The sequence below is a fragment of the Pongo abelii genome, chromosome 21 (assembly GCF_028885655.2).
Source record: "Pongo abelii isolate AG06213 chromosome 21, NHGRI_mPonAbe1-v2.0_pri, whole genome shotgun sequence".
In the NCBI taxonomy this organism is placed as follows: Eukaryota; Metazoa; Chordata; class Mammalia; order Primates; family Hominidae; genus Pongo; species Pongo abelii.
The window spans coordinates 15,253,303-15,276,588 of record NC_072006.2 but is presented as its reverse complement, the minus strand read 5'-3'; the positions used below and the strand labels follow the sequence as shown (position 1 = coordinate 15,276,588).

The 23,286-nt window shown below is 38.3% G+C and overlaps 1 protein-coding gene across 7 annotated transcripts in view; it reads left to right on the top strand.

The window, feature by feature from the left end:
- RALGAPA2 (Ral GTPase activating protein catalytic subunit alpha 2) overlaps positions 1-23,286 on the top strand; it is a 326,207-nt gene that overhangs the window by 154,427 nt on the left and 148,494 nt on the right. For all 7 annotated transcript variants that reach the window (XR_010138774.1, XM_054541632.2, XM_054541631.2 and 4 more), the window contains 2 exons: positions 12,726-12,854; positions 22,802-22,930. Coding sequence is in view for 6 of the 7 variants with exons in the window: in XM_054541632.2 (XP_054397607.2) it covers positions 12,726-12,854; positions 22,802-22,930 (258 nt within the window). In the remaining variant the exon portion in view is untranslated. The remainder of the gene's footprint in view (positions 1-12,725; positions 12,855-22,801; positions 22,931-23,286) is intronic.

Here is a 23,286-nt window from a genome sequence, read left to right as displayed (position 1 = left end):
ACATCCTGGCAAAAGTCAGTACCATGAAGCAGACTCATTTTCACCCAAACCTGAGAGCCAGGCTTCCCGATTTCACCATATGAAAAGGAAGCATGTTTAAATGCATGGGACACGCTGGTCTGTGATGGCGTTAGAAGCCCTGAGCTGTTTTTTTTCGTTGTTGTTTTTTTTTTTAGCAGAGTTCAGATCACAGATAAATGAGCACAGAAGCCATGAAGAACTGGTATATGTTCTCTAGTGTTCATTTTCAGGGAAGAATAGGAATCTTAATTTGTTGCTGGAATCCTGGTAAATTTCTTTTTTTTTCCCCCCATAAGATCTTTCTAATGCATTTCCCCTCACCGCCCCCAGCCTCCTCACGCAATTCCACATCCCCTCACCCCCCATGCCCAGTAATTTCCTAAGAAGATGGCTTTGGTGGAAGACCTGTCTTTATTTTGAAGATAGCATTTATGAGCCAGTTCCTTCATCTGATAATGCTTCTATGAGAGTAGGAGTTATGTGTTTATTTTTGGAAGCATATTTTTAAGCTGAAGCAGTCATTTGTTGACTTCACTTGAAAGTATAGTTTTAAAAGGTGTTATTTGCATTTTTATTTTTTTTTCTCAGATGTGGGAGTCTTTTATTTTCACACTTTTAAAGGTAATCTGTATTTCTGGTGTCTATTATAGACAGAAAACTTTCATATGACAACATTCCTATTTTCTTAACTGCCTTGATAGGGGCCAAGACAAATTCTAAGTAGGACTTTTTACCCCATTCTTCTTACCATCATTCTTTCACAAAACCCCCAGCTTTAGACAATCGCTATTATGAATTGGACATGTACTTTTCCAATCCATTTACATAAATTTACACCCATATATACATATAGTTATCTATGAACAATATTTAATAGGTTTTTGTGTGTGGCTTTAAAATTTACATAAATTGTATAATTTGTGCACATCCTTCTTTAATTTGCCTTCTTGGCTACGGTTATCTTTTTGAGATCTAGCTGTGCTGCTGGTATGTAGAATTCTATTTCATTCTTTTTTCATTGTTGTTTTGTACCCATAACATGTCACATTTTATTTATACCTTCTGTTCCTGATGGACGTTTAGATTCTTCCAAGATTTTACTCAATACTGCAATGAAAATCTTAGAATTTTGCATTTTTAAATGATTATTAGGTAAAGTGAGTGAGGTGAAAGAAGAATTCATGTTTCAAAACTAAGTAAGTCCTCAAAATAGTTCTGTGCAGGCCGGGCACGGTGGCTCTTCCCTGTAATCCCAGCACTTTGGGAGACTGAGGCGGGTGGATCACCTGAGGTCAGAAGTTCAAGACCAGCCTGGCCAACATGGTGAAGCCCCATCTCTACTAAAAATACAGAAAATTAGCCGGGCGTAGTGGCGGATGCCTGTAATCCCAGCTACTTGGGAGGCTGAGGCAGGAGAATTGCTTGAACCCGGGAGGCGGAGGTTGCAGTGAGCCGAGATTGTGCCACTGCACTCCAGCCTGGGCAACAAGAGCGAAACTTAGTCTCAAAAAAATAAAAAATTTAAAAAAATAGTACTGTGCACTATATATGAGGCCCATTATTCACGAATATTAAATGGTGCTTCATTGACCCTGAATTAACATTTTCCCTTCCTGTAAGGAACAGGACCATGCTTGGGTTTGTGTTTAAACCTTGCTGGTAACTGCAATTCTGGCCTTGATAGATGCCGTTCTCTGTGTCTATTAAATTAAAAGATTGAATGATGATCTCTTGGATCTCTTTTCTAAGTTTTTATGGTTCCAAAGGAGTAAGTTAAATACCTTTGTTACCCAAATTCAGTAGTGTTGTGTTTTCCATACTGATTTTTTCTGCTTCATTCTGGGGTAACATAGTGTGCAGTTGGGGCCTAATCTAGATTCCAGCATTAGAATGAGAAGATTGTTTTACTTGGCATCATTGGCAGTGTCGATTAAATCTTCACTGTGCCCTTGCAGCCATGACCTTAAGCAACACCTGACTGTGTTAAGTCTGTGGTTTCACTCAAGTGTTTCTTTTTAATATTCTAAGAATGTATTTCTAGCAGATGCATTCTTGAGACAGTGTGAATAATAAACCTGGGAAAAGTACAGTTTTCTGACTCTGCAGTACCTATGTTTGTGTATGCACATTTGACTCATTTTGGCAATTCTTACCTTAATATTTACTTACATGATTACACACAGTACCTGCATTTTACTTACCCTTTTTTTTTTTTTAAGACAGAGTCTCACTCTGTCGCCCAGGCTGGAGTGCAGTGGCGTGATCTTGGCTCACTGCAACCTCCGCCTCCTGGGTTCAAGCAATTCCCTGCCTCAGCCTCCTGAGTAGCTGGAATTACAGGTGCCCGCCACCACGCCTGGCTAATTTTTGTATTTTTAGTAGAGATGGGGTTTCACCATCTTGGCCAGGCTGGTCTTGAACTCCTGACCTCAGGTGATCCACCCACCTCGGCCTCCCAAAGTGCTGGGATTACAGGTGTGAGCCATCATGCTCGGCCACCCATCCTTTTATCTGTGATGGCAGTGACCCTGTTTTTGCTTCTGCTAGAGAATATTGTAAAGCTGTAGAGAAGGGGGTGGGGGAGACAAACAGAGACACTTGGCTCAGTTTAGCCTCTTCTAAGACAAGCAGCTGGGCACCTCAGAAAAATATTTTAGTATCCTCCTACCCCAGCCCTCCCTTATCCCCAGCCCCCAGTAACTTTCTTGGTGCTGTATAAATGCCTTTCTGTGTAGACTTATCCCTGAGCTTTGGCCATGAGGCCTGATCTTCTTTTGGAGTGCTATACCAGCGTCTAGCACTCAGAGCACCTTACACACGTATCTGATGCAACTGAGTCACTTCCACTGTTATCACTTACTGGCAACAACTTGTTGAAGCCCTCATTTGCTAAAGTCTCACTGTGAGGATTTAATAACTGCTCTTGAGCATCTGCATCAACCTCATTAAGCCAGCCTGTTGTACAAACTGTAATGGTGTAGATTTGAAGCTTATCAGGGTCATGACTAAGTCATTACATAGTCAGGCCATGGCATCTTCAAGGCACTATTGGTGCAGCTGGTAAGTCACTTCTCTCCATGAGCCTACAACAGTTTTCCTCATCTTATGGAATTATAAATGTGCCAGAATTTCGTAATAGGTTTGCCATCTCCCTGTCAGTCTCCTCAGTGAGCTGTGAAGTGCCCATTATAGGAAGCACACGTGAAAGACAGCAGCCCCTCTTGATCTGTGGGCTTCAGGCAGGGTGTTGTGTTGGTCAGAGAAAAGGGGCTTTATGTTTTGTTCCTATAGCAAAGGACTTGGGGCTGAGGGAGCGAGCTGATTCATGTGATGGAGAATCATTTCTTTCTTAGAGGCCCTGATCTCACAGCACCCTGAGCATCCTTGCAGAAAGCACTCATTTGTTGCTGCAAAAATATATTGCAAAAAGGTTGCCCAGGGCTTGTTTGCCACCAAACAAGCTCTGGCTCTGGCTTTCTTCTCAACAAAGAAATAACAGGCATTTCCATTTTAAACTCTGATGTTCTCCCTAAGATCAGGGACAAGACAAGGATGTCTTTTCTCACCACTTTTCAACAGTGTACCAGAGATTCTAGATAGGGAAGTTAGGTAAGAAAATGAAATAAAAGCCATTCAGACTGGAAAGAAAGATGAAAGATATGTATATTGACAGAGTATATGATCTTGTATTTGGAAAACCTCAAGAAATACACACACACTTAAAAAAGAAACCTACTAGAACTAATAAATTATGTAAGATTGCAGGATACAAGATCAATATATAAAAATCAACTGTATTTTTATACAACAGAAATGGACAATTTAAAATGAAATTAAGAAAGCAATTCTATTTACAGTAGCACCAGAAAGAATAAAATACTTAGGAATAAATTTAACCCAGGACTTGCAAGATGTATACACTGAAAATTGCAAACCTTGCTATAGGATGTTTAAAACTACCTAAATAAATGGAAAAATATCCGTGGATCAGAAGACTTAATATTATTAAGATAACAGTACTCCCCAAACTGATATGTAGATTCCATACAATCCCTATCAAAATTTCAATGGTGGTTTTTGCAGAAGTGGAAAAGCTGATCCTAAATTTCATATGGAATTGGAGGGAATCCTGAATAACCAAAGCCATCTAGAAAAGGAACAAAATTAGAGAATTACTAGTTTCCTATTTCAAAAGTTCCTAAAAAGCTAGAGTAATCCAAACAATGTGGTCCTGGTGAAATGTTAAACATATAGATCAATGGAATAGAATTGAGAGTCTAGAAGTAAACTTGTAAGCCCATAGTCAGCTGATTTTTTGACAAGGGTGCAAAGACAATTCAGTCAGAAAAGAATAGTCAATTCAACAGGTGATGCTGGGACAACTGGATACTCTCATGCAAATGGATGAAGTCAGACCCCTACCTCACACCATATACACAAATTAACTCAAAATGGTTCTATGTCCTAAATATAAGAGCTAAAATGGTAAAACTATTAGAAAGGAAAGGACTGAGTCTCCATGACCTTGGATTTGCCAATAGACTTTTAGATATGAAACCAAATATGCAAGCAACAGAAGAAAAATGGATAAATTATCATTCATCAAAATTAAAATCTTTTGTGCTTCGAAAGATGCTATCAAGCAAGTGAAAATACAACCCACAAAATACTTGAAATTATATATCTGATTAGGGCCTAGTATCCAGAATATATAAAGAAGTCTTACACAGCCAGGCACGGTGGCTCATGCCTGTTATCCCAACACTTTCGGAGGCTGATACAGGTGGATTGCTTGAGGCCAGGGATTTGAGACCTGCCTGGACAACATGGTGAAACCCCACCTCTACCAAAAATACAAAAATTAGCCTTATAACCTAGTCTCAAAAATAAACAAATAAAGGAAAATTTAAAAAATTAAAGAAGTCTTATAACTCAGCAACAAAAAGACAGCCCAAATAAAAAATGAGTGAAAGACGTAGACTTAAACTTCTCCAGAGAAGATATAAAAATGGCCAAGAAGAATATGAAAAGATACTCAGCATCATTATTCACCAGAGAAATTCAAATCAAAACCAGTCACCAAAAGGTAGAAACAGCTTAAATGTCCATCAACTGATGAAAAGATGAACAAAATGTCGTATATCAATACAATGGAATATTAATTTGAAGGAATTAAGTATTATTAACTAAGAAGGAATAAAGTATTATGTGCCACAACATGGATGAACCTTGAAAACATGTTAAGTAAAAGAAACCATACACAAAATGCCATATGTATAGTAAGATTCCATATTCTGAAATATCCAGGGTAGGCAGATTCATGGAGACAGAAAGTAGACTAGTAGTTGCCAGTTACTGGGTACATGAGAAATGGGAAACAGCTGCTTAATTTTGGTGTAGGCTTCATTTTGTTGTAATGAAAATGCTCCCAAATTAGATAGTGGCTACGGTTGCACAATTCTGTGAATACACTAAAAACTACTGAATTGTACACTTTATAGGGTGAATTTCATTATATATGAATATATATCTTGAAGCTGTTACCAAGAGAAAGAGGCAGTTTAGACAGATTAGTGACTTATCAACTTCATTATAAAATAAAATTCATGCACAGTGTTCCTTAAATAAGTAAATCTATGTACCACATTTTCTGAAGCAGAACAGTCCATCTTCATCTGTTTAAAGGCCAGCCAAGTATTTCTTTGTAGATAAGCAGTTATAAAAAATATTCAGGGTTCTCCTTTTGGGCTTGAGCATCACAGTGCCTTTTTCTGCCATCTGTCCACTTGTTCTGTCACTCCTGAAATCCTGATACTGTGCAAATGCTCAGAACAGCTCCTGTGGCCTCAGGAGTTTGTTGCATGTTTCCCATTCCCTAAAGCATGCTGCTGTCAAGGAAATTCAGTATCTTCTTCATAGCAGTTCTGCTGGTGAGAAGTTCTAGGTATTGTGTTTTGTTTGGTTTTGTTTTTTTAAAGACAGGTTCGCTCTCTGTCGCCTGGGCTGGAATGCAGTCTTACAATTACAGCTCATTGCAGCCTTGATGTCCCAGGCTCAAGCGATCCTCCCATCTCATCTTCCCAAGTAGCCAGGACCACAGGAGTGTACCACTGCACCTGGCTAATTTTTTTTTTTTTTTCTAGAGGCAGGGTCTTTATATGTCGCCCAGGTTGGTTTTGAACTTCTGGGCTCAAGTGATCCTCCCGCCTTGGCTTCCTAAAATGCTAGAATTATAGGTATGAGCCACCATGCCCTGCCACTAGGCAATTTTGATTCTCCAGGTGCAGAACGCAATTACTCTGTCCTGTAATATTTCTCCTGGCTTTCGTAACATAGTTGTACTCTTAAGAAGTCACATTGTGTACAACACTTGTTAAAATCTCTGCTTTTTTCCCAGACAGATGTACCAAGTTAGCCATTTTAACACATAACATAAAGCACATACCACATATTTGGCCCCAATCATGAAAGTAATTTTCAGCTTTGTCCTGTCGTCTTTTTATTCTCAGTGACTTTTCTGGAAATGAAGTATTGGCGCCGTGCTCTGCTGTGTTTTTTTTGTTGTTTGTTTGTTTGTTTTTTTAAAGGGCCATGTTGATTTGATTTATTTTTTAATCATCAGAAGCCAGGTAGCAGCTTGTAGTATGTAAAGTATGTCCTTGTGCCCTAAGCTGAAGGAGCAGAGACACACTAGCAGAAATGAGAGAATCAGGCCTTGGAGCTTTGAGGTCTCTTCAAATCTGGTCTTCTGATAACTAAAAATTCCTCGTCACTCAGCATTTCTGAACTTCAGCAGGCGGGCAATAACTAATACTTAAAAATATGTCCACAAGTACTATAGGATCGTGGCTGTCTTCTTCATTGTTAAAGTTTAAATTATATTCATGTATAGTATGAATGTATTCCTCTGCATTCACATTTTTTATAATTAATTATCCAAGTATAGAATGAATCATATCTTTTTGTTAGCCAGATTACCGGGATAAACAGATCCCAACCTTCCCCTCTTTACCAAATAAAAGAGCTTCCTATAGAATTTCCTAGGTAAAAGACAGACATCTTCTCTAAAAAACAGTGATGAATTCATCTAACTGTGTAGTGTTTAGTTTTCTTTAAGTAAAAAGTTAAATGAGGAATTGAATGATTTTTCATATGCAGATTTTATTTCTTGATGATTGCGTCTGGCCTCGTGGAGGGACGGAGTGACTTTAGGTGGAATAACCGGATCTGTTTGCTCTTGAGAAGCAGGCGGGAGTCCACGAAGGAAAGGCAGGGAGACAGATGGCTGGCTATTGTGTTACAACCATCATCTGCTGGGCCCTGAGCAAATATTAAGTGAATAATATATATGTAATTGGTGCGAAAGTACAGTTGCAACATTTCTAATATGGTTTGGAGGATGGCTACTTCTTGAACATTTGTGTTTTATAGAATGCTATGTTGAAATGTTTTTGTTTTTAGGGTTAATCCATTTTAAACTGCTTTAAAGTGAACATTTTCCCCCATTTTGACACCACTGTGCAATATTTTGAATTGAAATGGCCTGTAATCGCCCTTTTTTATTTTCCATAACAACATGAGCACTAAATTATAGCTGTGCAATTATGTAAACAATGGAAATGCTTCCAGAACGAATCCTTCCTTTTAAATTTTCATTTTGTGTAATTGTTGGAAGGTTTGGAGCCATAATAAACAAAATTATTTTACACATTTATCGCTCTAAAGGTCAATTATAAGGGAACTAAAGAAACAACACTATGCAAAATGAATAAACCAATTTCTGTTGCCATCACCATATGTTTTTCTTATCACTTATGGTTTTTCCAGTTACTGTGTACATAGCATTCAATTAAAGCGATTCATTTACCAGGCTGAATATGGTTTGTGTTTATAGAACTGTGCTTTGGAGGAGAGGAAACAACACGCCTCTATTTGAATTACCTGATTTTTTGCAAGATCAGTGATAAGAGACAGATGTTCTCACCAGTTACTTTCTCATAACCAGAATCTTTTGATAAGCTACAGATTCATAATTATCATCTTAGTGATCTTTTCACACTCAATGTATAGTATTCACTTGGACTTTTAACCAGAACAAGAGAAAAATACTAGTTTGGTGATCTGTTCACTATATTGCAACATTTTGCAGGATGAATTTTAATTTCTTTGAACAAAAGCATGTGAAAGATCTTTGTCTATGTGTCATATGTTCAACTCTCAAGAATAAACCTCATTTTATTTTAGATTCCATATATCATTGAGCCTATTGTTTAGTTTGTGGTTTAGTCTATTTAACGTGTGAAAAAGAAACTAATTCTTGCCATATAACTAACTTGAACTTCTTTGTATTAAGTTATAGAACTCCTTAGAAAAATGAATCCTAGAAAATCTAAAATGATAATTTTCCTGTTTTTCTTTCAGTATTTGCCTTGTAAAACACTATGGCTAATTGCCGTAAAGCTTTGTTAAAGGTGTTGCTCGAAAGCACTAATTTCTAGAGCTTTTGAATTTCTGGGATAATGTGCAATCTAAGAGGCTTGTTTGTGTGCCACCTTTGAACTGTCTTAACTATTCTTTCTGTAGACCAGCAAAATAATAGTTCACTGAATTATACAAACTACGTCTGTAAAGTAAATTTTACAAAGTAAAACTCTTCAGAGTCCTTCTTTTTTTGAAAAATAATTATTTACTTGCTATTCTACTTACTTCTTTATGGCTCTTTTCATTTTACAAAGGCACATGTTCTTATCTCCTGTCCCATTACGTACAACTCCGTAAGGGAGTATCATTCCATTTTATGGAAGAGAAGCATGAAGCTCTGGGTATGACATGATCTGCCCACAGTCACACAAGGCTTTGAACCTAGGCCTCATGGCTCAAGTTCTACAGTTCTTTTCACCACGCCAGAGTGCAGGGCCGTTTCTCACTAGCCATCTCAGTGGAGGCAGCACGGAATAGCATTGAATCACACAATAGAAAGGATGGCCCCTTTCCTCCTCTCTGCAGGTCCTTGTGATACTGTTAGGTAGGCCAGCTGGAGTTGAGAGAAGTTGTTCTTTCACACCACCCTGACATTGCATTCTGTGCTTATATTTAACAAGGAGAGCTGGTCTCAAACCCAGAGTCTTCATCAAAGGATGGTATTTTTAGCAAAAATTTAGCAGCATTGATTACTGTCATTGTATTACTTGAGTTACTTTTTACTTATGAGAAAGGATACACATTAGTTTTTCAGAATAATTGGGCCATTATTCTAAGCAAAGTAACTCGGGAATGGAAAACCAAACATTGTATGTTCTCACTCATAAGTGGGAGCTAAGCTCTGAGTACCCAGAGGCATAAGAATAATACAGTGGACTTTGGGGACTTGGGGGAAAGGATGGAAGGGGGTGAGGGATAAAAGACTACAAATTGGGTACAGTGTTTACTGCTCGGGTGATGGGTGCATCAAAATCTCACAGATCACCACTAAAGAACTTACTTATCTGACCAAATAGCACCTGTTCCCCAAAAACCTATGGAAATAAAAAAATTAAAACATGAGTCACTTTGAAAAACCTGTTAGGCAAGTAATGTTCACTTTGGACAGGGAGATGGCAAAAGGCATGAGGGTTGCACATGAATGACTCATGTCTGAGAGCATCATTCTGTCCCATGTATATATAAAGCCCTGGAGGCTGTGAGGAAGGTTTCAGATTTTTATTATATTTTTCAAAGACTCTTGTTATAGCTGTGTCTTAATGTATGGTGGGAATGGTGAAAGAAGGATTCTACTGAGTTAGAAATGAGTGGGGCATTTTGTGGATGTCCTGCTATTGGGAATATGCAGCGGTTCTTCTTTGAGTACCACAGGGTTATTCCTAATTTTAAAATGTTATCACAAAGATACAATCTTTGAGTTGTTCCACTTCAGTGTGGAGAAGCAACATAAGCAGGCATATGGCCATAATTTGGCTGACTGGTCATATAGTTCCCTCTTTAACCCCCACATTTACCCTCCCCCAGTGCTGTCTTTGGTGACTTCACACAGGCGCTGTGTCTCCTCGGGGCGATGTCTTACGTGGGTGGCAGGGTAGGGTAGGCTAGCCATCTGTTATTTTGCCCTCTCTTTCCAACCTTCTTGCTCATAGTAGCAGGTTCCGTTGAAGTGATTGGCTGAGGTCCAGGGGGTGAGGGAGCCATGTGACTTTATCTCAGCTACATGCCTATCTGCTGTCTTTAGCATCAATATAGCAACTTAGTAATATTTTTTGAATGCCCCATTTTACAGATTATTGCCTTTACACATACAAATCTTACGACGCAAAATGGATTCATTTACAAATTGTGACGTTAGCTTGTTAAAGGATTTAGTTCATAATTCACATAAATTTAGCCTAGAAAAGCATTTTTTAATTAAAACTCTAAATTCCAGTGGTGAAAAGGGGCTTATTTGATTCAAGTATGTGCTAAAGATTTTTAAAGCCCACAAGCTTCAAGGTTTAGTTCCACATCTCAACAGATGGAATTAACACAAACATAACAAAGTTAACATCATGGTTGTTTGCATTATTAATCTTCAAATGCATGGCATTCTGCTACCTTGCTAGCCAGGTTTGCACGAATCCTTTCATTGCAACATATGTCAACAGAAATGTGCTTCCATCTGCTGCTGGATAGCTTGTTGCCTGATATTCCGAGACAAGGCCCGGCACAATGAGTACCTCTGTGAGTAATTACAGGTGTGTGCTGAGGAGCCTAGGGCATTAATCAGAGGCTTAATTATGAAAAAGGTGGATCTTTTGTTCCACTCTTGGATCCTGAGTTTACCACACACTTTCTAAACTGCAGCATCCATCTGCTCGGTCCCTTAGAATGTTTGCCTTGACTGATATGGACCTTAAAGTGTATCAAAGGACGTGATTAAAGCAGGCTTAAACATTAACCTGGAAGAAGCATGGTTCATGTTTTTTTTCCCTTCCTTCCTTCCTTTTTCACTTATCTATCTATTTATCTGTTTATTTCTGATGTAGGAAAAAAGTCTGCTGAAATGCTAAAACTTTAAATTAGTACTTGCTAAACTATTTACCATATGTGAATTCTACTGAATTAAGCATTATACAGTAATTTTAAGAATGTAAATATCAAGATTTGTGGAAACTAAGACCCACGTAAGGAAAAAAAAGTCTTAGGAAAAATGGTTTGTGAACACATACAAATTTTTTTAGGAAGATAAGTTGTTAAATGAAGTAATTTTTATTATGACAGACTTAACATGTTAGAATTTAGCATGTTACTACTGTTTTGGTCTAATATGATACTGATAGAATTAAGTCAGGATTATTTTTAAGGATTTTTTAGATAACCACACTGAAATCTAAGGAAAGAAACTAGGATTTTGTGTGTGTGTGTGTGTGTGTGTGTGTGTGTGTGTGTTTTGCTTCTTACTCTTACATTGAGACTATAATAGGTTGTATAACTATAAATCACATAACTATAGTATAGTCATGTAACATTTCAGTCAGTGGCAGACCACATATATGATGGTGGTCCTATAAGATTATAGTGCTGTATTTTTACTGAACCTTTTCTGTGTCTAGATGTGGCTTGATATGCAGATAATTTCCATTGTGTTACAATTGCCTACACTATTCGGTATAGTAACATGTTGTGCACATTTGTAGCCTGGATGTGTAGTAGGCATCTACCATCTAGGTTTGTGTAAGTCACCCTGTGATGTTCACAAGATGGTCATAGATTGCCTAACAACACATTTCTTAGAATGTATCCTCATGATAAAGCGACACGACTGTACTTCAGTGTGTGTTTTGATTAATGTACATGGCCAACAGCTGCATAAGTTTGTGGTTTGTAATTTTCTTACTGACTCCTGTTACACACACACACACACAAACACACTTGCGCAGATGGCTTCAGAGATGTGGCCTGGCCATGGATGGCATGAATGCTGTCCAGTGGTGGACCCCTCATCTGCCACAGGCAAGAATTAGATATCTGCTTCAGACCAGTGCTGGGGGGTGAGGGCCATCCAGCGATCAATGAGAGGCTATTACAGACACAGGAACACAAGGTGTCTGGGGCAGATGATGTTCTTCACACTGCACTCTGTGCAAAAGGCTACTGTTGCACTTTGTACTTGCACCGAGATGACACATATACTCAGAGCCATGCTGTTTCCCTGATCTTAGCATTTCACTGATTACATCACCTTAGCACTGTGCATATTCCCATTTCTTAACACATAAAACTATCTGAAGAGTGAAATTTTCCATCTCTTTGCCTACTTTAAGATATTTTAATGTAACTGTGCTTTAACTGTGGCCAGTTTGAAAGCTAAAGACAGGACATATGTTTTGTTTTAGTGATAGATACTTGAAGGTTTTAATTACATATTTACCTCATTACTCCTGTAGCTTGTCCAAGGAGCCTACCTTTACATGGAAGACAGAGGAAATGTCTTGTCTCAGAGCCATGATTTAGATTTTGGATAATTCATCTTACAGCTTGGGGTCTCCAATCTCACCTTTAAAATGAGTACAATAATCCTTGGAGTAACTCCGTTTCCAATATCTCTTTCACTGAAAATTTTCTGTAATCTGTGCTCTCCTGGATTATTATACAGTGGTCATATGTACCACTGCAAACACTACTTTGGAATTTTGTGTTTGAACATTACAATTGTGTTTTCTTATCTTCCCTTTTAGGATATCTTAAATACCATCATAAGGCACTGTCCACCCCGCTTTTTCTCCCTGGGTTTTCCTGGCTTCTCAATGCTGGTGGGGGACTTCATCACGGCCGCTGCCAGGGTCCTTAGCACAGACATGTTGACGGTGAGTATGACAATGCTCAGCATCCCAGCTCCCAAGAGGCTTCACAATCGCTAACAAGGTTCAGATTTCTCCACTCTTAACAGGTGTTGACTCATTAGTGCAATATGAAACTGGGCTCTCAGGGTAGATACCCTGGCAGCTGATGTGTGAAATTGTAGGATAAGATGACACACTGGTTTTGGAAAGGCGTTTCATCAAAAGGCCAAAGTGTGAGAAATCATATCCTCACTAATATTTCAGCACATTTACACAGTCAGAAGCAGGACTTGTCTCTTAGAATATTATTAGCATTTTCCAGTAAATGGTAACACAGACATAAATGTCTAAAATAGAGAGTTTTAAAATGTACATTAGCAGTAAGATTTTTTTTGTTTTTAAGTTAAGTCTTGGTTATTATAAGTCTCATAGAAAATATTTTCTTAAAATGTTAGAACACTAAAATCTTAACTAGAAGTGAATGTGTATTCTCTTAATAACATGCCAGAATACTTTGGCAGAATTTTTGTAATAAAAAATTAGAAGTGGACTAAATGATCAGTAAGGGCTACAAAAAAAATTATTTTTACTCTCTACATTTACCTCTACTACTAAGGCAGTATCTTTTCTTTTCTTTTTTTGTTGTTGTTTTTCAAGAGATAGGGTCCCATTCATTCTCTTCCCGGGCTGAAGCGCCGTGGTGCTGTCGTGCCTAGCTCACTGTAACCTCAAACTCCTGAGCTCAAGTGATCCTCTCACCTCAGCCTCCTGAGTAGTTAGGACTGCAGGTACACGCCATTATGCCTGGCTGATTTTTTAATTTTTTGTAGAGATTGGAGTCCCTCCATGTTGCCCAGATTGGTCTCAAACTCCTAGCCTTAAATGATCCTCCTGCCTCAGCCTCCAAAATGTTAGGATTATAGGTGTGAGCCACTGTACATGGCCAAAGCGATACCTTAATGCCTTTTTGAGAGAATACTGTTATACATTTAAAGTTAAAGGGCCTTTTCCATTTGTGCTCTATAAGCTGTTATATATTCAGAGTTATTTTTGCCCCTTCAAATGGTATAAATAAAATTAGCTTTACTATTTGCTAAGCATTGGTGTCGAAATCAGTGTTGCCATCCAACAACCTAAATCTTGTTTGATATAAGATTACTTTTTCACTTATTTCTTCTTTGCAGGGTAAATTCAAACTTCAAGCCCTTGGTTTTAAATTAAATTGTTTAAAAATACTTCCTGTAGCTGGTATTTCATGTTGGTGCTTTCACACACTAACTTTTTCTTATAAAGATAAATTAGAAAAAAAAAGAGAAGTGAAAAGAGACAGGAGCAAAAGGGAAGAAAGTTAAAAGAGAAGAAGAGGCCAGGCATGGTGGCGTATGTATAGTCACAGCTATAGGAGACTCAGGAAGCCAAGGTGGGAGAATCACTTGAGATCAGGAGTTTGAGTTCAGCCTGGCAGCGTAACAAGACCCCATCTCTTAAAAAGAAAAAAAAAAGTAGAAGAAGAAAAATGTTGAATTTGTTCAACTGTGGCTTTATCGTAAAGAATTATGACAACTTTTCATACTTCATTATTTCTGAAAAATTTTAGGATAATCTCAAAGAATTTTCAAATGTATTTTAACCATTCACATCAACTTTGAAAAAAATTACAAGATACAAGAAGGGAAATCATACTTCTTTATTGAAATACTAATTTTTTTTATTATACTTAAGTTCTGGGATACATGTATAGAATGTGCAAGTTTGTTACATAGGTATACGTGTGCCATGGTGGTTTGCTGCACCCATCAACCCGTCACCTACATTAGGTATTTCTCCTAATGCTATCCCTCCCCTTGCCCCCTACCCCTCGACAGGCCCCAGTATGTGATATTCCCCTCCCTGTGCCCATATGTTCTCATTGTTCAGCTCCCACTTATGAGTGAGAACATGCAGTGTTTGGTTTTCTGTTCCTGTGTTACTCTGCTGAGAATGATGGTTTCCAGCTTCATCCATATCCCTGCAAAGGATGTGAACTTACTCTTTTTTGTGGCTGCATAGTATTCCATGGTGTATATATGCCACATTTTCTTTATCCAGTCTGTTATTGATGGGCATTTGGGTTGGTTCCAAGTCTTTGCTATTGTGAATAGTGCTGCAATAAACATACGTGCGTGTGTCTTTATAGTGGAATGATTTATAATCCTTTGGGTATATACGCAGTAATGAATGGGATTGCTGGGTCAAATGGTATTTCTAGTTCTAGATCCTTAAGGAATCGCCACACTGTCTTCCACAATGGTTGAACTAATTTACACTCCCACCAACAGTGTAAAAGCATTCCTATTTCTCCACATCCTCTCCAGCATCTATTGTTTCCTGACTTTTTTTTTTTTTTTTTTTTTTTTGAGACAGAGTCTTGCTCTGTCACCCAGTAGCTGGGACTATAGGCACCCGCCACCACGCCTAGCTAATTTTTTACGTTTTTAGTAGAGATGGGGTTTCACCGTGTTAGCCAGGATGGTCTCAATCTCCTGATCTCATGATCCTCCCGCCTGGGCCTCCCAAAGTGCTGGGATTACAGGTGTGAACCACCATGCCTGGCCTATTGTTTCCTGACTTTTTAATGATTCTAACTGGTGTGAGGTGGTATCTCATTGTGGTTTTGATTTGCATTTCTCTAATGACCAGTGATGATGAGCTTTTTTTCATATGTTTGTTGGCCACATAAATGTCTTCTTTTGAGAAGTATCTGTTCATAACCTTCACCTACTTTCAGATGGGGTTGTTTGTTTGTTTGTTTTTCTTGTTTTTTTTTAACCATATACAATTTTATTTTATTTATTTATTTATTTTTAATTTAATTTTATTTTTATTATTATACTTTAAGTTCTAGGGTACATGTGCACAATGTGCAGGTTTGTTACATATGTATACATGTGCCATGTTGGTGTGCTGCACCCATTAACTCATCATTTACATTAGATATATCTCCTAATGCTATCCCTCCCCGCTCCCCCAACCCTACGATAGGCCCTGGTGTGTGATGTTCCCCTTCCTGTGTCCAAGTATTCTCATTGTTCAATTTTTACCTATGAGTGAGAACATGCGGTGTTTGGTTTTTTGTCTTTGTGATAGTTTGCTGAGAATGATGGTTTCCAGCTTCATCCGTGTTCCCACAAAGGACATGAACTCATCCTTTTTTATGGCTGCATAGTATTCCATGGTGTATATGTGCCACATTTTCTTAATCCAGTCTATCATTGATATACATTTGGGTTGGTTCCAAGTCTTTGCTATTGTGAATAGTGCCACTATAAACACACGTGTGCATGTGTCTTTATAGCAGCATGATTTATAATCCTTTGGGTATATACCCGGTGTTTTTTTCTTATAAATTTGTTTAAGTTCCTGCCGGGCTTGGTAGCTCACGCCTGTAATCCTGACACTTTAGGAGGCCGGGGCGGGCAGATCATCAGGTCAAGAGATTGAGACCATCCTGGAAACCCCGCCTCTAATAAAAATTAAAAAAAAACTAGCTGGGTGTGGTGGCACACGCCTGTAGTCCCAGCTACTCAGGAGGCTGAGGCAGGAGAATTGCTTGAACCTGGGAGGTGGAGATTGCAGCAAGTCGAGATTGCGCCACTGCACTCCAGCCTGGGTGACACAGCATGACTCCGTCTAAAAAAAAAAAAAAAATGGTTTAAGTTCCTCGTAGATTCTGGATATTAGCCCTTTGATGGTTAGATTGCAAAATTTTTCTCCCTTTCTGTAGGTTGCCTGTTCACTCCAATGATAGTTTCTTTTGGTGTGCAGAAACTCTTTAGTTTAATTAGATCCCATTTGTCAATTTTGGCTTTTGTTGCCATTGCTTTTGGTGTTTAGGTCATGAAGCCTTTGCCCATGCCTGTGTCCTGAATGGTATTGCCTAGGTTTTCTTCTAGGGTTTTTATAGTTTTAGGTCTTATGTTTAAATCTTTAATACATCTTGAGTTAATTTTTGTATAAGGTGTAAGGAAGGGGTCCAGTTTCAGTTTTCTGCATATGGCTAGCCAGTTTTCACATCACCATTTACTAAATAGGGAATCCTTTCCCCATTGCTTGTTTTTGTCAGATTTGTCAAAGATCAGATGGTTGTAGATGTATGGTGTTATTTCTGAGGCCTCTGTTTTGTTCCATTGGTCTATGTATCTGTTTTGGTACCAGTACCATGCTGTTTTAGTTACTATATCCTTGTAGTAGAGTTTGAAGTCAGGTATCGTGATGCCTCCAGCTTTGTTCTTTTTGCTTAGGATTGTCTTGGCTATATGGGCTCTTTTTTGGTTCCATATGAAATTTACAGTAGTCTTTTCTATTTCTGTGAGGAAAGTCAATGGTAGCTTGATGGGAATAGCATTGAATCTATAAATTACTTTGGGCAGTATGGCCATTTTCATGATATTGAGTCTTCCTATCCATGAGCATGGAATGTTTTTCCATTTGTTTGTGTCCTCTCTTATTTCCTTGAGCAGTGGTTTGTAGTTACCCTTGAAGAGGTCCATCACATCCCTTGTAAGTTGTATTCCTAGGTATTTTATTTTCTTTGTAGCAGTTATGAATGGGAGTTCACTCACGATTTGGCTCCCTGCTTGTCTATTATTGGTATATAGGAATGCTTGTGATTTTTGCACATTGATTTTGTATCCTGAGACTTTGCTAAAGTGTCTTATCAGCTTAAGGAGTTTTTGGGCTGAGAAGGTGGCGTTTTCGAAATATACAATCATGTCATCTGCAAACAGATAATTTGACTTCCTATTTTAATACCCTTTATTTCTTTCTCTTGCCTGATTGCCCTGGCCAGAACTTCCAATACTATGTTCATTATTTGCCAAGAGAGTTTCCTGTAAAAATGTTGGAGCCCTTCCTAGAGATAATACCACACATGGTGGTCATTTTCTGTCAGTGTGGCTAGATGGGCTATTAAAGTAGCCTTGCAGATATACAGTTGGGTAATAGTACAGTAGCCCCACTTTATCCTCAGTTTCACTTTCTGATATCAGTTACCACAGTCAGTGGTGGTCCACAAATATTAAATGGAAGATTCTAGAAATAATTCAGAGTTTTAAATTGTACCCCATTCTGAGTAGCATGATGAAACCTTGAGCCGTCCTGGCCCATCCTGCCCGGGACATGGATCATTGCTTTGTCCAGTGGATCCACATGGTATCTACTACCCACCCATTAGTCACTTAGTGGCCATATCTGTTATCCGGTGGACTGTTGTGATATCACAGTGCTTGTGTTCAGGTAATCTTTATTTTACATAATAGCCCCAAAGCACAAGAGTGTCATATTGTTACAATTGTTCTATTTCATTATTAGCTGTTATTGCTAATCTCTTACTGTGCCTAATTTATAAATTAAAATTTTTTCATAGGTATGTATGTATTGCAAAAACCATAGTGTATATAGGGTTTGGTACTATCCACAGTTTCAGTCACCCACTGAGGGGGTCTTGGAATGTATCCCCTTCAAATAAGAGGGAACTGCTATGTATGAAAAATGCTCAAGATCACCAGGGAAATGCAAATTAAGATCACAATGAGATAATTACCTCACACCTGTTAGGATGGCTTTCACCAAAAAGAAAAAAGATACGTGTAGGCAAGGATGTGGAGGAAAGAGAACTCTTGTACACGTAAAAAAAAAAAATTCTCCTGACTGTTATTTGAATTCATTATATATTGCCTAGATTGCAATATATAATGTCCATTTATTATTCCATTCCCTCTGTGATCACCACGTACCAAAATAGTGATTCTTCCTTATTTGAGGCCTCTGACAGAAAAAAATAGAATGAGATTTGACATCACAACCAACACATCCCCAAAGACATAGGTTAAAAACATATTGATATGGATCAATATGTATATTAAAACAATATGTATATCAAAACATTATGTTGTATATACTTTAAATATATAAATTTTTATTAATTATACTTTAGTAAAGCTGGAAAAAAAGAATCAACACAATAGAGACTACTCAAATCAAAGATGGTATAAAGGTAAATGTAAAGGTCAAATTCACATAAAGAAGTGTTGCCAAGATAGGAAAATAAATAACGAAAGCATAACCAGAACCTGGAAAAACACAAACTAGAAAATGTGGAGGGAAGGAAGTATTGAAATATAAACTTCAAAAAGTTCAGAAAGGATGAAATACAAAACCAGCTTGCAATAAAGAAAAAAGTGTTATGTTCTTTGAAACTACAATAAAAGAGACATGAGTGCCTTATCTTTTAAGCTTTCTGAAGGTATCGAATTTGCTTGGTCTTTAACACATATATCAATGTTACGTAATATTATATACATTTCTCTTAACTATCTGCCTGAGATATAATAGTAGGAATAAATGTTACAGCCATGAATCGATTTTTAATTCTGTTTTCAAATATTGCACATGAGTGTGTGGATTAGTGAATGGTTGGATACTGGGTGTGCTAGTCATACCATTTTTTCTACACATTTTCATCCCCTTGTACACTTTTGGTGGAAAGGTAAATTGGTGCAGCCATTATGGAAAACAGTATGGAGGTTTCTCAAAAAGTTAAAAATAGAACTACCATATGACCCAGCAATCCCACTTCTGGGTATATATCCAAAGGAACTGAAATCAGTATGTTGAAGAAATATCTGCACTCCCACGTTCAGTGCAGCAGCATTCACAATAGCCAGGATATGAAAGCAACTTAAATGTCTATTGACAGATGAATGGATAAAGGAAATATGGTACATATCTCCAGTGGAGTATTATTCAGCCTTTAAAAAACGAAGGAAATTCTGTCATTTGCAACAACATGAATGAACCATTTTTCCAAATGAAGGAAGCCAAACTCAGAAAGATAAATACTGTTTGGTGTCACTTATATGTGGAATCTAAAAAAGTCCAACTCCTAGAAGCAGAGAGTAGAATGGTGGTTCCCAGGGGCTGTGGTTGGGGTAGGGGGAGATGGGATGATGTTTGTCAATGGATCAAAAGTTTCAGTTATGCAGAATGAATGAGTTCTGGAGATCTCAGCATGGTCACTATAGTTAATAATACTATATTATAAACTTGAAATTTGCTAAGAGAGTAGATCTTAAATGTTCACAACTCACGCATAAAGGAACTATATGAGGTGACATATTAATTCACTTGTTTGTGGTAATCATTTTATAATGTATTTGTATATCAAAACATGTTGTATATACTTTAATATACACATTTTTATTATGCTTTAGTAAAGTTGAAAAAAAGAATTAACACAAAATTAATAAAGTAGCCTTCCAAAATGTTTTTTTAAAAAGTGAGAGAATATAAATGAGAATGTGTAAGAGTTACATGAAGGAATCACACTCTGAATGATAGTACTTTCGTGTTTAAACTTGAGGTTAAAATTGTAGAGGAACTGGTGAAAGATGTTTGGGCTGGAGCACACCTGCTCAGTCGGAATTTTCAGTTAGCACAAGGTAATTAACAGTTTGAAGTACCCCTGCTAGGTAGGTCTGCCCCACTGAGGCAGTAGGGGAGGGAGATACACAGATGGCTCACACAAGTCACCAAGAGATGAGGAGAAGCTTGTGCGCAGCAACGTTATTTGTAACAGCCAAAGCCTAGAGCCAATCCAAATGCCCATCAGCAATAGAACAGATAAATTATGGTGTGTACATAAGATGGATTATTATATACAATGAAACACAGGATCAGTTACATAACATAATGAGTGAAAGAAGTCAGACACAAAAGAACATATACTCTAATTTCATTTATTTAATTGAAAAACCAGACAAAACCAATCTGTGGTGTTACAGCAGAATGCGGTTACTTTGCGGGAGGGGAAGCTATCATGGGAGGGGCACAAAGAGGACTTCTGTGGGTTGGTAATGATATTCTTCCTGTTGTCTGTCTCTTCATCCTCAGGGCTCCTACCTGTGTCATCACTTCTCTCTGTGCACTCCACAAAGACGCATGCATTCAGTTCCTCTGAACACATCTGAATTGTTATACCAGACTTTTCTCTCCTAACCTCAGGACAAGCATTTCAAAAAGTCTTCTTCAGAACAGTAATCTCCCCAGATACTCTGGGGGAAAGGGAAGGAAGAAAGCCAGGTTCATAGTCAAGAAATTTTGGGAAATACACTTCTTCACTTGGAAATTCACAGTGTACAATAACATGTTAAAGCCTTCTGTTTAATTGTGCTTAGCCAAATGTCTCTGCAATGTCTTCTTCCCGGGAGTCTTTGATTTTGCCCTTTCACAGTCCCTGTGGCCCTAGTGGAACATACTTTGGGGACGACTGCTTCTGACCCTTTCAGCCTCCCGTCTCATGGACACCTTCCTCTTCCCTGCTCAGCTGGCTCCCTCACCCACCGCCAGCCTGCCTGATTTCTACTCCCCTCTGTGGCCCTTAGCAGCAGTTTGTTTTAGGTTTCCTAAACATCCTGAGCAGAACCAGTCCTTGCCTCATCCCATAGAATAGCTCTGCTATGCTTTATATTGCCTTTTACTTACCTGTGTACTTATGGGAACCAAGCTAGGTGAAAAAATGAAGGACTGGGCTCCCATGCTATCCTCAGTATGTTGCTCTCCTAGCAGGTGCTTCACTGAATTGTGTGTAGCTGTTACTTGCCTCTCCTCGCCTACCTCACATACCGCGCCTCATCTCTCTGAGGGAGAAAAGCTCTCTTTGATTTTATAGCCCAAGTGCTTAACTATAGGCTCAGTCTGGACCTGGAGCTAGATGGCCTCAGCTCAAATCCAGGGTGCATCGCTTAGGAGCCATATGACACTGAAAAGCTACTTAACTTCTTTGACGTCGGTTTTCTCACTGGAAAATGAAAACAATAGCCTCTTCTTCATTGGGTTGGTGAGGGGACTTTATGAAGAAGTGCTTGTACAGCACTTAGAAGAGTGCCTAGCACAGAGTGAGAACTCCTTAAATATGAGCTTTCATTGTTTTATTACATAATAGTAGACAGATAGATGGACAGATAGGTGAGTAGATTGATGACAGACCTGTGGAATCCCCTGTTCTTGGCTAACCATATCTGCTAGTGTTGGCTGAATTGAAATCTAGTGAAATGCCGTTTTTTTGTTTTTGTTTTTGTTTTTGTTTTTTTTGAGATGGAGTCTCACTCTGTTGCCTAGGCTGGAGTGCAGTGGCACCGTGTTGGCTACCTGCAACCTCCATCTCCTGGGTTCAAGCAATTCTCCTGCCTCAGCCTCCTGAGTAGCTGGGATTACAGGTGCCCACCACCATGCCTGGCTAATTTTTATATATTTAGTAGAGACGAGGTTTCACCATGTTGGCCAGGCTGGTCTCGAACTCCTGACCTCAGGTGATCCACCTGCCTCAGCCTCCCAAAGTGCTGGGATTACAGGTGTGAGCCACCGCACCCAGCCATGCCTTTTTAAATATATACCTAATTCTAACACTGGGCATATAAGAGGAAAGTATCTCACTAGATATAGTGATATAGTATCTCATTATATGTTGTTTCGTAAAGTAGCTCTTGGCAATAGACGGGAAATTTGATAGTTTGTCTTCTCTTTCTACTCTCTGATAGTTACCTCCATCTCTACTTCCCTATGAATTTTCCTTAATTGTTCTTAACAGCAAAATGGTATGCAGTTGGTATCCTTTACCCTGCTTTGTTGAGAACATTGGCAGTAAAACAATGTAAACGGTCATGACAGAGTCATTGGCCTTTCTAATTCTGAATGAATCTGCAGATCAGTTTGCACAACACTTGTTTACATCCAAGTATAGTGATATTTTCCATTCCTTAGAAATTTGCTTTTTCATTTAGGCAACCCTCTTTTGCTTAAATATTCAGCTGGAAGAGAATAACTCGACCAAGTTTGGTATTTTTTATCTAGGATGAAGAATAAAACATGTCGCTTATTTAACGTTTCTAACTTACAAAAAGAGAAATGTGTGTGCTTCTCTTCCTTATGTGCAGGCACCTCGTTCAGAGGCTGTCACTGTCCTCGGCTCTCTGGTCTGCTTTCCAAATACCTACCAGGAGATTCCTTTACTGCAGTCAGTGCCAGAAGTAAATGAGGCCATTACAGGAACTGAAGATGTCAAGGTACATAACGCATTTGACTGTATCTCAAGTTTAGCACTTCTTATAATTCTAGATGTATGATTGTCTCTTCCATTAGTGTATATTAATCTGCTTATTCCTGAAGTTTTGCTGTATCTTTTAAATGTTTCAATAGTTGTTTCTAGAAGGCTATTCATGGGCTATACATGTGTTAAATTCAGAGTATATTGCAGTTAGACCTTATAGCTGTAGCTATAGCAGGTGTTTTTTATTATACCTGTTTATTGGGCCTAAGGATCATAATCATGTAGTGAATTGCCCTTTGTAATAATTTTATTAGCTTAATTAACTGCATTAGTGCATCAAGTTAATTCATAAGAAATAATGGAAATAAGCTA